At 39.2% G+C, this 14041-nt stretch overlaps 1 protein-coding gene across 21 annotated transcripts in view; it reads left to right on the top strand.

Annotated features, from left to right (window-relative positions):
* Positions 1-14041, top strand: part of SUPT20H (SPT20 homolog, SAGA complex component) — a 43755-nt gene that overhangs the window by 17277 nt on the left and 12437 nt on the right. For all 21 annotated transcript variants that reach the window (XR_002828435.1, XR_002828434.1, XR_002828436.1 and 18 more), the window contains 8 exons: positions 1474-1613; positions 3559-3712; positions 3810-3866; positions 6572-6643; positions 10800-10948; positions 12601-12627; positions 13188-13220; positions 13791-13908. Coding sequence is in view for 18 of the 21 variants with exons in the window: in XM_006085577.3 (XP_006085639.1) it covers positions 1474-1613; positions 3559-3712; positions 3810-3866; positions 6572-6643; positions 10800-10948; positions 12601-12627; positions 13188-13220; positions 13791-13908 (750 nt within the window). In the remaining 3 variants the exon portion in view is untranslated. The remainder of the gene's footprint in view (positions 1-1473; positions 1614-3558; positions 3713-3809; positions 3867-6571; positions 6644-10799; positions 10949-12600; positions 12628-13187; positions 13221-13790; positions 13909-14041) is intronic.

The raw sequence follows: 14041 nt of genomic DNA on the forward strand, positions 1-14041 counted from the left end.
CCCAACCCCCCTCCCCCCGCCCACGGGCCCTGCTCTGTGTGTGACGGGGTAGAGCCATAACCTCCCCATCGGCCCTGCCCTGAGTGTGACAGTGGTGGCGCCCCAACCCCCTGATTGGCCCTGCTCTGTGGGTGATAGAGGGCGGCGCCCCAACCCCCTGATCCACCCTGCTGTGTGTGTGACAGGGGGCGGTGCCCTAACTCCCCTATCAGCCCTACTCTGTGCGTGACAGGGGGGAGCTCCCCAACCCCCTGATGGGCCCTGCTCTGTGCATGACGGGGGGGGGGGTGCCCCAACCCCCTGATTGGCCCTGCTCTGTGAGTGACAGGGGGCAGCGCCCCAACCCCCTGATTGGCCCTGCTCTGTGCATCACAGGGGGTGGCTCCACAACCTCCACATTGACCCTGCCTTGAGTGTGATAGGGGGTGGTGCCCCAACCCCCCAATCAGCCCTACCCTGAGCGTGACTGAGGGTGGCATCACAACCTCCCAATCCGCCCTGCTCTGTGCATGACAGGGGGCGGCGCCCCAACTCCCCAATCAGCCCTGCTCTGAGCCCGACCAGGGGCTGCACCTAGGGATTGGGCCTGCCCTCTGCCACCCGGGAACAGGCCTAAGCCAGCAGGTCGTTATCTCCCGAGGGGTCCCAGACTGTGAGAGGGCACAGGCCGGGCTGAGGGACCCCCACCTCCCCCCCGAGTGCACAAATTTTTGTGCACCGGGCCTCTAGTGTGTGTGTGTGTGTGTGTGTGTGTGTGTGTGTGTGTATACACACATACGTGCCAAGTGACCGGACCAGCGGAATGACCAGAACAACCAGTTGCTATGATGTGCAGTATGGTGGCCAATTGCCCCCCCCCCAACTTCCCATGGCCCCTCGCCCCAGCTGGCTCCACCCCCAGTTGGCTCCCCTACCCCCATTGGGGGCATTGCCAGCTGGCCAACCACCCACCACCCCTCCCCTCAGACAGCCTGGCCCCAGTGAGCCCCCATCAGGGTGGGCTGGCCGGACCTCACCCGTGCACGAATTTGTGCACTGGGCCTCTAGTTTTTATTATAATGAAATGAAGCTGAGTATATAATTGGGACTATTACTTCCTAGTTATTAAAAATGCTGTGATCCCATCTTGATCACCCTATAAGCTTTGTATAAGAGGATTTTAACTGTTTTGTTCAATACTTTATCCCCCACTCCTAGAACAATGCCTAACACATAGTAGGTGTTTAGTAAATACTTGCTGGATTAAGGAAAAGCATCCTTACAATTTGACCACTTTGTATACTGTACTGATTACTGAATTTCTATTAATAGTTTCATTATGATGTCAAGTTTCTGAAGTTTACCCACTGAATTAGAACTTGAAATATTTTCTGTAACCCTTAGCAGAGTTCAGAGGAATATTTCTAGATTATGTGATATGTTTGATTTGAAAATTTTAAGTTTGGTACTGACATGTGCTCTTACACATTTCAGGAAGACAAACTTTTGCTTGAGAGCCAACTGATTCTAGCTACAACTGAACCACTATGTCTAGATCCTTCTATAGCTGTAACATGTACCGCAAATAGATTGCTCTATAACAAGCAGAAGATGAACACACACCCAATGAAACGGTAATTACCTTTGTGGAAAGGTAAACCAAAAGATGCTCCTAAACAAGTAGCTCTAAATTTTGCTATTTCTGGTACCTTATCCCTCTCAAAGTATGTAAGTGCTGTGTATTTGTTTTTAAATAGGATTTTTAATTGCTTTTTATTACTTTCTTTGTGTATTATAAGTTTCTTAATACTTTTGGTTTGTATTGAAGTGATGCATTCTTTGTATTTTTTTAAAATATATTTTTATTGATTATATTTATTTCAGAGAGGAAGGGAGAGGGGGAGAGAGATAGAAACATCAATGATGAGAGAGAATCATTGATCTGCTGCCTCCTGCACACCTCCCACTGGGGATTGAGCCTGCAACCCAGGCAGTGTGCCCTTACTGGGAATCGAACCACGACCTCCTCGTTCATAATGTCGATGTTCAGCCACTGAACCATGCTGGTGAAGCTGTATTCTTTTGAAGAACAAAATTTCTATAAGTTTAGAGTCTATTCACCAAAAAGATAAAGACATTTATGAACAGAAATAATTACCTTTTTGTTACTTCCTAATATCCAGTAACCAGTTTAAATTTTGTTAATATTGCTTTTAAAGAAACGATAAAAAATTTATTTTGATGCCGAAACCGGTTTGGCTCAGTGGATAGAGCGTCGGCCTGCAGACTGAAAGGTCCCAAGTTCGATTCCGGTCAAGGGCATGTACCTGGGTTGCGGACACATCCCCAGTAGGAGATGTGCAGGAGGCAGCTGATCGATGTTTCTCTCTCATCGATGTTTCTAACTCTCTATCTCTCTCCCTTCCTCTCTGTAAAAAATCAATAAAATATATTTTTTAAAAAAAATTTATTTTGAGATATAGAAAAATACAGTTTTAGAAGTCAGTTTATAACTAAATGCCTTTTTATAACATGGTAATTTGTCTTTAAATGTTTTATTTCTTCTTAATAAAACTAATGCATATAAATTTGGACTGCAGTTATAATTGGCTCATCATTAAGTTCTCTTTACATAATTGTTTGAGTTGCCCATTTTGGACCTTCACCAAGTTTGAAGGAGCTTAAAACACCTATGCATTTTCTAAATCTTTGACTTATTATTGAAATAAGATATGCTGAGGAAATGATATGTCTTTAGAAATAATGAAATAAAGCTATATTGGATCTGTCAGAAGCCCTAAAGAGTCTCCTTGTATTCTTGTCCACATCTCTTCATGCCCAATGCCATTACCTTGGTCCAGGCCACCATAATCATCATAGCTTCTACAATAAACTCTTTCCTGATTGATTTTCCTGCTTTCACCTCTGATCCCTTCTGGTCTATTCGTTATGTAAGCAAGCCAGAGTAATCTTAAAACATCAAAGCAGATCATGCTACCACTTGTCTAAATTTACCTAAAAGCATTTCATCACTTATACTAAATCTAAACACCTTATCATTGATCTGTAAGGCCTTGTTCTCTGACCTCATCTCCTATGTGGACCCTGATGCACCTATCTTTTCTGCTTTTAAAACAAAATAAGTTTATTTCTACCTCAGCACCTTTTAAAATTCTTTCTACTTCAAATACTAATATCCTAATTTTGTATAGCTGGTTCCTTGTCATTCATGTCTCCCGTCACATTTCATCAGTTTTTTCCTTCTCTAATGTTGCCTTTCTTGTCTCTTACTGCAATATCCTGTTTTTCTGCTACTGCTTATTGCTATTTGAACTGATTTTACCTGTTTATACCTGAATGTCTATCTTCCACACTGGACTGTCAGCTCCATGGTTGCAGGAATTTTGTTTGTCTTGTTCATTTTTATTTCACTGGTGCCTAGGACCATGCTTGGCAAGTGGTGGTATTCTACAGATACTTGTGATTTAATTACATATTTAATGCTTACTTATTTAAACCCATATTTATTCTGAATTTCTTTTATTAGCTTAGTTTATTTCAAATCTCTTAATATTTCAGGTGTTTCAAGAGGTATTCCAGGTCCTCTCTGAATCGACAGCAGGATCTGTCTCATTGTCCACCTCCTCAGCTAAAATTACTTGATTTCTTACAAAAAAGAAAGGAAAGAAAAGTAGGTCAGCATTATGACCTCAAAATTTCTAAAGCAGGAAATGTAAGTAATATATTTTTAAAATGAAGCTTATTGTTATGCCAAAAGCCTTGCCTTATTTTGAATTTTCAGAATATTTATACTGTTTTTAATTTTTCAGTGTGTAGATATGTGGAAACGGAGTCCCTGTAATTTGACTGTACCTTCTGAAGTGGATGTAAGTTGATTCATGAATTTCACTTATTTTTATATAAGGTTCCTAAGTTTAATTAATAGTAGCTTATACTTTGGGCAAACAAAGAATCTTACTTTTTTTTAAAAACAAAATAATGAATTGTTCTTTAAATAAGCTGCTCCGTTTTAGAAGGTATATTCTTCTTTTACATTTACTTGTGTAATAAAACTGTAACTCCTTAATATAGGTCTGTGTTTAGAGCAGGAATAATAACCAAAGAATTTTAAATCATGGGAAAAGTTGATACATATTATATAATATGCATAAAATGCCTCTTTTTGTTTTTAATATTTTATCATAATTTTCTAGCAATGCTTCTTCCTCAAACTGGGTAAATTTAAAAATTAACAATATTAGAGCAGTGGCCAAGATGAGGAACCTTGGGTGGTATTCTTTGCTGGTCTATAATATGCATGATCAAAGACAGGAAAGGGATCTTCTGATGTCTCTAGTTATTTTATTTTCCTATTCCTTTCTCCTGCATTTTTTATTATTTACTCAACTTTTTATAATTGGTTAGTTATTTTAACAGATGTTTGCTCTTCTGCATTCTTTTCAAGCTAACATGTGTACTATTCTTATTATCTACTAGAGCCCTGGTGCATGAAATTCGTGCACTTGGGAGATCCCTCAGCCTGGCCTGTGCCCTCTTGCAGTCCGGGAGCCCTCGGGATGTCTGACTCCATGGGGAGCAGGCCTAAACCGGCAGTCAGACATCCTTAGCACTGCCACGGAGGCGGGAGAAGCTCCTGCCACTGCCGCTGCGCTCACCAGCCGTGAGCCCGGCTTCTGGCTGAGCAGTTCTCCCCCTGTGGGAGCAACTGACCACCAGGGGGCAGTTCCTGAGTTGAGCGTCTGTCTCCTGGTGGTCAGTGCACATCATAGCAACTGGTCAATTTGCATATTAGCCTTTTATTATATAGGATGATTTAAAAAAAAATTGTGAAAAGCACAAAGCCAAAATCATTAAAAGTAGACTGAATATGTAACTCAGAGTAAGCCACATTATCTTTTGGTAATTTATGTACTCCTCTAGGAATGCAGCCTGGGAAAGAGATACTTAGTGTAAATACCAAAGGGTGAAATATAGATTTAGAGGGCAGGCTGGATATCTAAAGCAGTGCTTACCAAACTTTAATGTATATACGAATCACCTGGATTGCTTGCAGATTCCAATTTAGCAAGCTTGGGCTCAGGCCTGAAATGCTGCAGTGCTGACAAGCTCTTAGGTTGTGTTGTACTGAGGTCCACAAACCACACTTTGAGTAACAAAGCCCTAATACACAGTTTCTCAATCTGGCTTGATTAAATGAAATCGTCCAGGATACCAGTTAAACATATAGATTTCAAGCTTCACTTCATACCTACTTACTGAATCAGATCTCCAGGATAGGGACATGGAAATCCCAATTTTTACCAGTTACCCAGGTGAGTCTAAGTTACTCTTAAGTTCATAGTTAGCCTTAGCCAGTGGTCGGCAAACTGAGGCTCGCGAGCCACATGCAGCTCTTTGGCCCCTTGAGCGTGGCTCTTCCTTAGCCTTAGGAGTACCCTAATTAAGTTAATAACAATGTACCTACCTATATAGTTTAAGTTTAAAAAATTTGGCTCTCAAAAGAAATTTCAATCGTCGTACTGTTGATATTTTTCTCTGTTGACTAATGAGTTTGCCGACCACTGCTGCCGGTTTGACTTAGTGGATAGAGTGTTGGACTAAAGAGTCTTGGGTTTGATTCTGGTCAGGGGCATGTACCTCAGTTGCAGGCTGCTCCCCGGCCTGAGCCCTCTTTAGGGAGTGTGCAGGAGGCAACCAATCGATGTGTTTCTCTCACATCGATATTTCTCTCTGTCTTTCCCTCTCTCTTCCACTCTCTCTAAAAATCAATGGAAAAATATCCTCAGGTGAGGATTTAAAAAAACACAAACAATGTCATGGTTATCAGAAATATGAGAGCATTTGACTTGCACAGACTAGTAGGAAATATACAATATATATGGCCCAAGTCTTACTAAAAACTGGGAAAGGTTCATATAGATTTGATCAAGTTTAATGTAACTTCCCTAGTTTCCTTCCAGTTTTGTCCCCACTGTTACATGCTAGCTCCTGTTTCATTAAAAATCCAGCCAAAGGGAAAGATCCTGATCCTAATCACCTCTCAGACATTCTGATTTTCCTAAAGGACAAATGTGATACAATTTATGGAATAAAAAGAAGAGGCACTGTCCAAGAAAGCACTGTGTTTATTGTGTTTATTTAATGGCAAATAATTTGATTCTAATTTTGTTTTATTTTAAAAACCAGTTAGTGTAATTCAGGGGTCCTCAAACTACGGCCTGCGGGCCACATGCAAATACAAATATTGTATTTGTTCCCGTTTTGTTTTTTTACTTCAAAATAAGATATGTGCAGTGTGCATAGGAATTTGTTCATAGTTTTTTTTTAAACTATAGTCCGGCCCTCCAATGGTCTGAGGGACAGTGAACTGGCCCCCTGTTTAAAAAGTTTGAGGACCCCTGGTGTAATTGAATATATCAGGAGAGTTTTAAACTACTTAAGATGGTAGTCAGTGATATTAGTGACTCAAGAATTCTTGTGCTAAAAAGTATATTGTATTGTTACTTAGATTCTTCTCTTTGGTCTTAATACTATTTCATTATATCTCGTATCTCTTGATTTGATTGCTTAGGTGGAGAAATATGCTAAAGTGGAAAAGTCTATCAAATCTGATGACTCACAACCAACAGTCTGGCCAGCCCATGTAAGTAACCATTATAGTCTTCATTTCTAATGTTCCTAATCTGGAATCTGAATTTTTTAAACAAAGTGTGGCTTCCAGTTTAAAAGGTAATTTTAATGCATAACTGCATTTTTACTTTTGCTTTGGTTGCATATTGATGGTTCTGATTTGTTTTGCTTCAAATTAGTAAGTAGTAAATTATTTTAAGTATGTTTCTTAAGAAAGTATTCTATGTAAGTTTCCCTATTTGTAATAATAACGGGAGAAATGGGCATAATTTATTAAATAAAGTAAATGTGGAAGTGAAATGTCTTCCTATTGCCAAATCTGTTAGTATGTCATTTATGTCTGATTTTTGTTAATTCTGATTGTGTCTACTAGAGAAGGTGTTTGTCTGGAATCTAGGAAAGAACGGTTTAAAGAGTTTATCTGAGCCAAAGCTAAAGGCCAGATCCAGAAGCAAAATCTCAAAAGATTGAGAAAATACCCTAAAGAATAAGTTTTATAGCTTGCTTTATATGTTTTAATCAAAGGGAAAGACAAGAAGGAAGGTTACATGAAAGCCATTGGTGGTAAATTAAGGAAGCAGGAGAAGGTAAAGCAGGGAAATCTCTTGAATTGGATAAAAAGTAAAAGAGTGGTAATTTTTTTTTTCCACTGGTGGCTGCAGGATAGTTAACATTGAATATAACATGGTTTACAGAGGTATGCAGGTGAAAGATAGGAATGATGGGGTTATCTTACCCCGGGCCTGGGGTGTTTATCTCTGGAGGTTTGGGGAAGAGATCATTCTGACATTTTAAGTATGTTATCTTAGATGCACAAAAACAATGGATAAGGTAAAAGACTAATTTATCATAAATAGGTGCGAGGACCTGACTTTCATTATAACATAATCAGTTAGGAGTTTTTATGATCAGAACATCCCATGTGGTTACCTTCACTTACTGAGTTTGTCGGGTCTGCCAGGTAGTCCCCCCCTTTTTAAAAACTTTTATTTATTGATTTGTTGTTGTTTTTAGTGAGAGAGGAAGGGGTGGGGAGAGAGAGAGAAACATTGATTTGTTGTTCCACTTAATTTATGCACTCATTGGTTGATTCTCACATGTGCCCTGACCTGGGATCCAACTCACAACCTTAGTGTATCAGGAAGATGCTCTAACCAGCTGAGATACCTGGCCAGGGCCAGTCTTTAACCATTAAGTATGTTAGCCATAGATTTCTTTATTTTTTACTTTTGTAGATGCTCTTTCTTGAGAAAGTTTCCTTCTATTTCTATTTTCCTAGTGGTTTTTAGAAATCATGAACAGATGTTGAATTTTCTTGTGCGCTTTTCCTGATATCAGCTGATATCTTGAGATTTTTCTTTAAAAAAACACCAAAAATCTTTATTTTTGAGAGTATTATAGGTGTCTCCCTTTTTATCTCCCCATTGCCCACCTCCACCCGGTTTCCACCCAACCCCAAGCCTTCATCACCGTATTGTGTCCATAGGTAAAGCGTATATGCATATAAATTCTTTAGTCAGTCTCTTCCTGGCTCTACTACCCACTTCCCTCTGAGATTCGTCAGTCCGTTCCATGTTTCCATGCATCTGGTTCTATTTTCATTAGATTCCTTGTTCATTTATTTTGATTTATAGATTCAACTGTTGATAGATATGCATTTATTGCAATTTTACTGATCATATTTCCTCCTCCTCCTCCCCCTCTTCCTCTTCCTTTTCTTCCCCTTCTTTCTTCTTTCCTCTTTCTTCTTCTTCTTCTTCTTCTTCTTCTTCTTCTTCTTCTTCTTCCTTCTTCCTTCTTCCTTCTTCCTTTTCCTTTCTTTCTCTCCTCCTCCTCCTCCTCCTCCTCCTTCTTCCTTCTTCCTTCTTCCTTCTTCCTTCTTCTTCATTTCATATGATACTGATTTGATGGTGATGAACTTCTTTAGCTTTTCATTATCTGGGAAGCTCTTTATCTGATTTTCAATTCTAAATGATAGCTTTGCTGGGTGGAGTAATATTGGTCCTTTCTTTTCATCACTTTGAATATTTCTTGTCACTCCCTTCTGGCCTGAAAAGTTTCTGTTGAGAAACCAGCTGACAGTCTTACAGGTGCTCCCTTGTAGGTAACTAACTGCTTTTCTCTTGCTGCTTTTAAGATTCTCTCTTTGTCTTTCACGTTTTGCATTTTAATTGTGATGTGCCTTGATGTGGGCTTCTTTGGGTTCATCTGTTTGGGACTCTCCGTGCTTCCTGGACTTGTATGTCTATTTCTATCACCAGATAGGGGAATTTTTCTGTCATTATTTTTTCAAATAGGTTATCTTGATCCTTGTCTTCTCCTTCTGGTGCCCCCATGATGTGAATGTTGGTACCCTTGAAGTTGTCCCAGAGGCTCCTTACACTATGTTCATATTTTTGGATTTTTCTTTTTGCTGTTCTAATTGGGTGTTTTTTTGCTTCCTTATATTCCAAATTATTGATTTGACTCAGCACCCTCTACTCTACTGTTGAATCCCTGTAAATTATTCTTTATTTCAGTTAGTGTATGCTGCATTTCTCTCTGGTCCTTTTTTATGTTGTTGATCTCATTAAGTTCCTTAAAGTTCTCATTAAGTTCCTTGAGCATCATTATAACCATTGTTTTGAACTCTGTATCTATTAGTTTTTTTGCTTACATTTCCTTTAGTTCTTTTTCTGGAGATTTCTTTCATTTGTGACATATTTCTTTGTCTCTGCATTTTGGGTGCTTCCCTGTGTTTGTTTCTATGTATTAGGTAGATCTGCTATGTCTCCTAGACTTGGTAAGTATCTTCTAGGGCCCAGTGGCTCAGCCTCACCAGTTGCCTGAGCTGGGCACCCCAGCAGCACCCCTGTATGAACTATGTGCACTGTCATAAGATAGGTGAGCCTTGATTTGTATTGGTATCATTGGGAGGGATTGACCCCCATGCCAATTGGTTGTGGTAATCAGCTGGGACTATAGTTGAAGAGCTGCTGTGCAGGAGCCAACCCTATGGAACTGGACTTGGTTCAGTGGGGCTTTGGTGTTCACTGTGTCGACCCTTTCAGTGTCACTCATGAAAGTGGTAGGGTTGTAATCTCGTGTGGTCGAAGTTGATCACGAGTTGCACTGCCTCTGGGGCCTCCCAGGAGGTGCAAAGTCAGCCTCTGCCTGTGCCCTATCTGGGGCTACCCAGTATGAGCTATAAAGCAGTCTGTAGATGGCTGCTATTTATGTTGAGTTTGGAGGTGCCCAGGAAAGGCCAAGCTGTGAACCAGGGCGGGCTGTGGCAAATGCCGGGCCTGGGGCCCCTTACTGAGAAGTACCTGGAACGCTGATGTCAGCTGCTACTTGTTTGAGAGATTTTAGGAAAATCTAAAGAAGAGGCAGGAGAGGCCAGTTATATGGAAAAGCCACTAGAAATGGCTTGGATGAGTCTGCAAGTAGGGAGGGTGTCTCAGGGATCACCAGGGTGGGTGAGAAGTGTAAGCCATGTTGAAGGAGATTCAGATATGGCCCAGCCTGTCAGCTCTGTGATAGGGAGAGCTCAGCACAGAAACACTGGCCTCTGGCAGCACTTCTGTCTGGGAGAAAGCTACCCCTCCAGTTCTTGCCCTGATTCCAGACAAGTTAGTTTCTCCCCAAATGGCCCAGGTTTCTTTCAAACTGCAGCTCCAGCACTGGAGCTCAGAGGGAGTGAGTCCAAGTAAGTCTGTGCATGGGCCCTATAAGAGGAACTGCCTGGGACTCCCACCACCTTCATGTCACTCAACCACACTCCCTGCTCGTTTTTACAGCCAGAAGTTATGGGGACTTCTTTTCCCAGCTCTGGAACCCTAGGCTGGAGGCCTGATGTGGTCCAGCAACCCTGTGTTCCTCAGGGAAACCTCCATGGCTAACATATCCCTCCTAATTTTAAACTGCCACACATGGGTGTGGGACCAACCAGGTCCACAATTCCGCCCCTCCTACCAGACTTGATGTGCTTCTTCTTTAATTCCCTAGCTGTAGGACTTCCATTCAGCTAGATTTCAGGTGGTTCTGAATGATGGTTGTTGTGTGTGTTAGTTGTAAATTTCGATGTTGTTGTAGGAGGCGGGGAGTACCAAATTTGCCTGTGCCACCATCTTTACTGGATGTCTCCATAGCCCCCTTTTGTTCATAATGGGATGCTCTATCTTTTTCAGGATGTCAAAGATGATTATGTATTTGAATGTGAAGCTGGTAATCAGAAAACAAAGCTGACCATTTTGCAGTCACTTGGTGATCCAATTTACTATGGTAAAATTCAGCCATGTAAAGATGAAGAGATTGACAGCCAGATTTCTCCATCCCAGTGAGTTCTGTTAAATACATGTAATTAACAAAAACAATCATCAGAATTCATTTAGCAACTACTGATAAACCATTAATGAATAAAACTTCTCCCTTGGGGATTCATTTGTTATTTAAATACATTAATTAGATTTGGCTTCCTAAATTTATGAACTACATATATTTAGTACAAGGTACCAGTATTTAGTTTTGTTTTTATTAGTTTTCTGTTTTAATCAAGTTGATAATGTTTCGAAAATCAGAAATAATGAAAAGGAGAAAAAAGCAGGGACCAGATCTGTGTTGAATTGTTTATAAAGTCTTTATGTACACAAAATACTAATTGAAACTACAGCAGAAAGATGGATTTTAAAGAATAACCTCACAAATATCTAACTCAGCGGTTTTCAACCTGTGGGTTGCGACCCCTTTGGGGGTCGAACGACCCTTTCACAGGGATTGCCTAAGTCCATCGGAAAACACATATATAATTACATATTGTTTTTGTGATTAACCGTTTGAGTCCCAAGCAGCGCGATCGCGCCGCTGAGATTTTATGTCGAGAAAACCCAGCACATTTCGAACATTGTGGACAACTGACGGTGCGTTACCGATTGTCGAAGTCGTGCGCTCAGATTTACTGACGCAAGTACATCACACAGCTCCTTTTGAGTCCCAAGCAGCGCCATCGCGCTGCTTGGTATTTCTCGACATAAAATAAAACAAGCGCTATCACGCTGTTTGGGTCTTTTCGTACTCATTTAGAGAAAGCGCGGTTGCGCTGTTTGGGATTCTTCAACAGTGTTTTTTCAATACCCCCTGGGACTCAAACGGTTAATCACTATGCTTTAATTATGTTCAGTTTGTAACAATTGAAAATACATCCTGCATATCAGATATTTACATTAGGATTCATAACAGTAGCAAAATTACAGTTATGAAGTAGCAACAAAAATAATTTTATGGTTGGGGGTCACCATAACATGAGGAACTGTATTAAAGGGTCGCGGCATTAGGAAGGTTGAGAACCACTGCTCTAAGTAAAAGTTGATGGGAGGAAACAGTAGCAGTCAGGAGTTCTCTGCTAATTATTTTTACATTAGCAGTTTCTATTGTATACTAAGTTAGAAGGATCCGATATTTTTATTACCTTTATTTGTATAAATCTTCCCCTTAAAGATATATATTGGTCATTTTAAATCAATTTATGAACTTTTTTTTTTTATTAATTTTTTTACAGAGAGGAAGGGAGAGGGAAACATCGATCAGCCACCTCCTGCACGCTCCCCACCGGGGACGTGCCCACAACCAAGGCACATGCCCTTGACTGGAATCGAACCCGGGAACCCTCAGTCCAAAGGCTGACGCTCTATCCACTGAGCCAAACCGGTCAGGGCAATTGATGAACTTTTTTTAAACACAAGGGAATAACATATATTCTTATTTTTAAAAATTAGTTAAGAAAGCTACCCAATTAGATTTGGCAAGAAGAAAATAAAAATTTTTTGCCTTTATATTAGGAAGTTGCTGCAAAAATGCTGTATGGTTTATTATCTTTCAGTCATTCTCCATATCCATAAATTATTTGATTTAATAACTATGAAGTTAAAGTTTGAGCTGCATTAACCAGGTTTTTTTTTGTTTTTGTTTTTTTTTTTACATTTTGTATTTCAGCTCCTCCACAGAAGATCATTCAAATTGGTAATTAAAAAAAATAAACTCACTATTAAAATCTGTTAAGAAAACACATAAATGTCAAACTCTTTAAAGACGTAGCGAAGACATTTTTTTCTGAGTTGCCAGTAAACTATCTTCCTTGTCTAAAATATATTGTGTTCCTGCTATGTAGACTGATGACTTCTAAAACCATTGGTTGCAATAATCAGCTGGGACTATAGCTGAAGAGCTGCTATAGGTTAAAGTGAAGAGAAGGCCTTGCACACAGTTCAGTGAATTTTGTTGTAGAACAGACACTTGCAGGGTTGTATAGTACTTGGTAACTTTCAGCCCAGATTATATTTTGATACTTAAGTTTTGTGGCAAAATAAATCTTCCTTAAATTAAACCAGCCAAATTATTCACAATATTATTTATTTTGCAATGCTAAATTTTGCTATATATTTATTTTAAATTTGTTTCATATCTTGGTGGATTTTAATTTATTAAGTTACTGTCAGTAAAATATGGAAGCCTTCAAAAGTAATCCCAGTGCTCCCTAAGAGAACTCTTATCTAATACTTTTCTTTCTTTAAATATTTTAGGTTCATTATAGGATCAAAGACTGATGCTGAACGGTAAAAATACTTCTTTATTTTTGATCTAGATAGATATGAAAATCTTCCCTCTTAGAGGATAAAAAGTACTTCATTAGGAATCAGAAGTTTGATTTTAGTTATGCCATAGGTTTTACTAGCATTAAAAAAAATAGAATTAGGGAAGTAACAACTAAAAGAATAATGTTTAAAATAGAGCTTTAGTTTAAATAAAAAAATGTAGACATATCTATGGTAGGTAAGGAAGATGCTTTCTATGTAGCACTTTAATCAGAATGTTAGGTGAAGGGGGTCATTTTTTGACTGCTTATTGATTAAAAAATAACCCATGTAATTTCTGTATTTGAAATAAGATACTGAAAATATATTTTAAGATTGCTAATTTAAGTGCAAAAGATTTTGAGCATTAGCTTGTTATTGAAAAGATTAAAAGAGTACTTTTAACAAAAAGGTAAACTGTCAAATTTTAATTTTTTTGTTAAGTTGATGCAACTTTTTAATTAACACTTCTTATTTTCTACATAATAAATTTATGTTTAAAAGAGTTAAATAATTCTTACCTGTTGTATTTTTCTTTTTCTAATATTTTAGGGTAGTTAATCAGTACCAGGAATTGGTCCAGAATGAAGCCAAGTGTCCAGTCAAGATGTTGCACAGCTCCAGTGGCTCAGCCAGCATGAGTCAGCTTTCTCCAGGGAAAGAAACAGAAGTGTGTGCTTGTTTTCTTTTTTATGCCAAATATTGTTTGTGTTGTTTGTTATTTGTGCCTAATTATTTCTCAAGTAATCTGTGATATGTTATTTTTTGAGGGATGTAGCAATTGTTTTGTTTTTACTTTTAAC

The sequence above is a fragment of the Myotis lucifugus genome, unplaced genomic scaffold, assembly GCF_000147115.1.
Source record: "Myotis lucifugus unplaced genomic scaffold, Myoluc2.0 scaffold_19, whole genome shotgun sequence".
Taxonomy (NCBI): Eukaryota; Metazoa; Chordata; class Mammalia; order Chiroptera; family Vespertilionidae; genus Myotis; species Myotis lucifugus.